Below are 2,453 nucleotides of genomic sequence, written 5' to 3' on the forward strand. Positions count from 1 at the left end.
TGTTGAACTCAGTAGAAATATCACAGATTTGGCTTGGCACCTGTGGCTCAAGTGGCTAAGGCGCCAGCCACATACACCTAAGGTGGCAGGTTTGAATCCAGCCCGGGCCTGCCAAATAACAATGATGGCTGCAACCAAAAAATAGCTGGGCGTTGTGGCGGGCGCCTGTGGTCCCAGCTACTTGGGAGGCTGAGGCAGGAGACTCGCTTGAGCCCAGGAGTTGGAGGTTGCTGTGAGCTGTGATGCCACGGCACTCTACCCAGGGGGACAGCTTGAGGCTCCGGTCTCAAAAAAAAAAAAGAAATATCACAGATTTTTCTCAAAAAATTTTTTATCAAAAATATTCAGGGGCACACTGAGGTCTTGGGACAGGGCTGAGCAAGCGGCCTTTCTAAGCATACCGATTACCTTTACCACACATGGATCCCACCTGGGTGAAAACAAAAAGGAACAGAAATGCCCATGATTGGCAAAAATTTACTTACACTATAGTAGTTCATTAATACTAGAATTAAACATGAGGGTTTTCTCCTTTCTGTGTAGATGTTAAGTTATAAAAACATTTTTATCACAGTAACAGTAGAAAGCCAATCCTAATTTAGAAACAGAAAAAAACCAAAATTGCAGCAACAGTGGACTGAGAACAGCACTGAATTTAGAAAATTATAAAAAGGGCTCTGGACACTTGTTTCCTGTACACACTTTGAAGCCTCCCCCTTCTCCCACAACAGAAAAAAAGAGGCAAAACCTCCAAGTGTTTTCTACCAAAGTATCCACTGGTTTGCCCATCTGGCAAACACCGACTGAAGGCTCATAATGTGCTAGGCACTGGGGTCTCAAAGAGAAGAGAAGACTTTTTCCCTGACGCAAGGACATCTCAGTCTTCCCAAAGCAGGAAGCAGACACAACACCAACTATGATACATCAATTAAAAGCAGATGCCACTGCTTAGCTTACAATTAAAGGATATACTGCAATTCTCACTTGAATGATTTCTACAAATATCCTCTAAAACACTGAAACTTTCCTGACTTACTAGGAGGCAAAAATGCAAATCATTTTCTCCCGATAAGTACTTTCTAGAAAGGGCAGGCATTAAATTACACTTTGTGATGTTTGCTCCTAACCATCACAAATGCCTAGTGATGTCAGTTAACTTTCTTTTTAAACAATGGATCATATTTAACTCCAAGAATGACACATTTTGAAACAGAGAGTAAGTGACCAGTCTAATATCCAGATCAAGATTCATCAGTACCACCAAAGGTTGAGATGTAGGAGTACAGGTCTCAATTAAATCCTTCCACCTCCTTTCCCATTCGCTGACTTTCAATATGCTCCTGCGTCAGCCGCTCCAGGTCTTTCTGCACATTTGGGTGGTCTTCCAGATCTTCATAGAGTGATCTGACGATGTCCAGCCTCCTGTAATTCTCAGGCCTGACTAGGCTTCGTACAACCTGGAGGCATCGCTCTTTTAGGGTATACACTGTAAATGCAGAAAATCAAAAATATTCAGGGGCACACTGAGGTCTTGGGACAGGGCTGAGCAAGCGGCCTTTTTAAGCATACCAGTTACCTTTACCACACATGGATTCCACTTGGGTGAAAATTAAAAAGTGCGTGTGAACACTGTGACAGTATGTTACGCTGATAGCCCCCAATGGACACCTCATGCCACTCACACCCTTCTATAGTAACTTCCCCTGATAAAGGGCTGAGCCTGGGATTTACTTTAACTAAATGTGGATGAAGTAATATTGGCAATTCTGGACTTAATCCTTAAGGACTGGCAACTTCTGCTTTTATACTCTTGGGAGGCCCGAGCTAACCTGGGGAGAGACCATACAAAGAGGGACAAGCCCTGAGACTACCTGAAAGACAGGCCCAGACCTCAGGAAACCTGCCAGCAAAAAGCAGCCCTCCAATGACTACCAGTCATCAGAACAACCACCTAACTAAGCACAGTCTAGATCGCAAAATTATTAACAAATAATATGGTGGTTGTGAATTTGGGGTTGGTCATCACATAGTGATAACGAAAACAGTATGTAATTGTTTTTTGTTGTTGTTGTTGTTGTTTTGAGACAATGTCTCACTTTGTCTCACTCACCCTGGTAGAGTGCCCAGCATCATAGCTCACAGCAACCTCTAACTTTTGGGCTCAAGCAATCGTCTTGCCTCAGCCTTCCTAGTAGCTGGGACTACAGGCGTCCATCACAACACCCAGCTATTTTTAGAGATAGGGGTCTCACTCTAGCTCAGGCAATGTGAGCTCAGGCGATCTGCCCACCTCAGCCTCCCAAAATGCTGGGATTACAGGTATGAGTCACCACGCCTGGCCTGTAATTGGGCTTTGAGGGAACTCAATTCCTATTTTAAACATACTGGGAATTTACTCTTTAAGGGCATTCTTTTTTTTTTTTTTTTTTTTTTTTGAGACAGAGTCTCAAGCT

At 43.5% G+C, this 2,453-nt stretch overlaps 1 protein-coding gene across 2 annotated transcripts in view; it reads right to left on the reverse strand.

Annotated features, from left to right (window-relative positions):
- Nucleotides 1–313: 313 nt before the first annotated feature.
- The window catches only part of VHL (von Hippel-Lindau tumor suppressor), a 13,731-nt gene continuing 11,591 nt past the window's right edge, over nucleotides 314–2,453 (reverse strand). For both annotated transcript variants that reach the window (XM_003785444.3, XM_012802548.2), the window contains one exon: nucleotides 314–1,486. In XM_003785444.3, the coding sequence (XP_003785492.1) occupies nucleotides 1,290–1,486 (197 nt within the window). In that variant the 3' untranslated portion in view covers nucleotides 314–1,289. The remainder of the gene's footprint in view (nucleotides 1,487–2,453) is intronic.

Source organism: Otolemur garnettii, unplaced genomic scaffold (assembly GCF_000181295.1).
Source record: "Otolemur garnettii isolate 467f Iridium unplaced genomic scaffold, OtoGar3 scaffold00015, whole genome shotgun sequence".
NCBI lineage: Eukaryota > Metazoa > Chordata > Mammalia > Primates > Galagidae > Otolemur > Otolemur garnettii.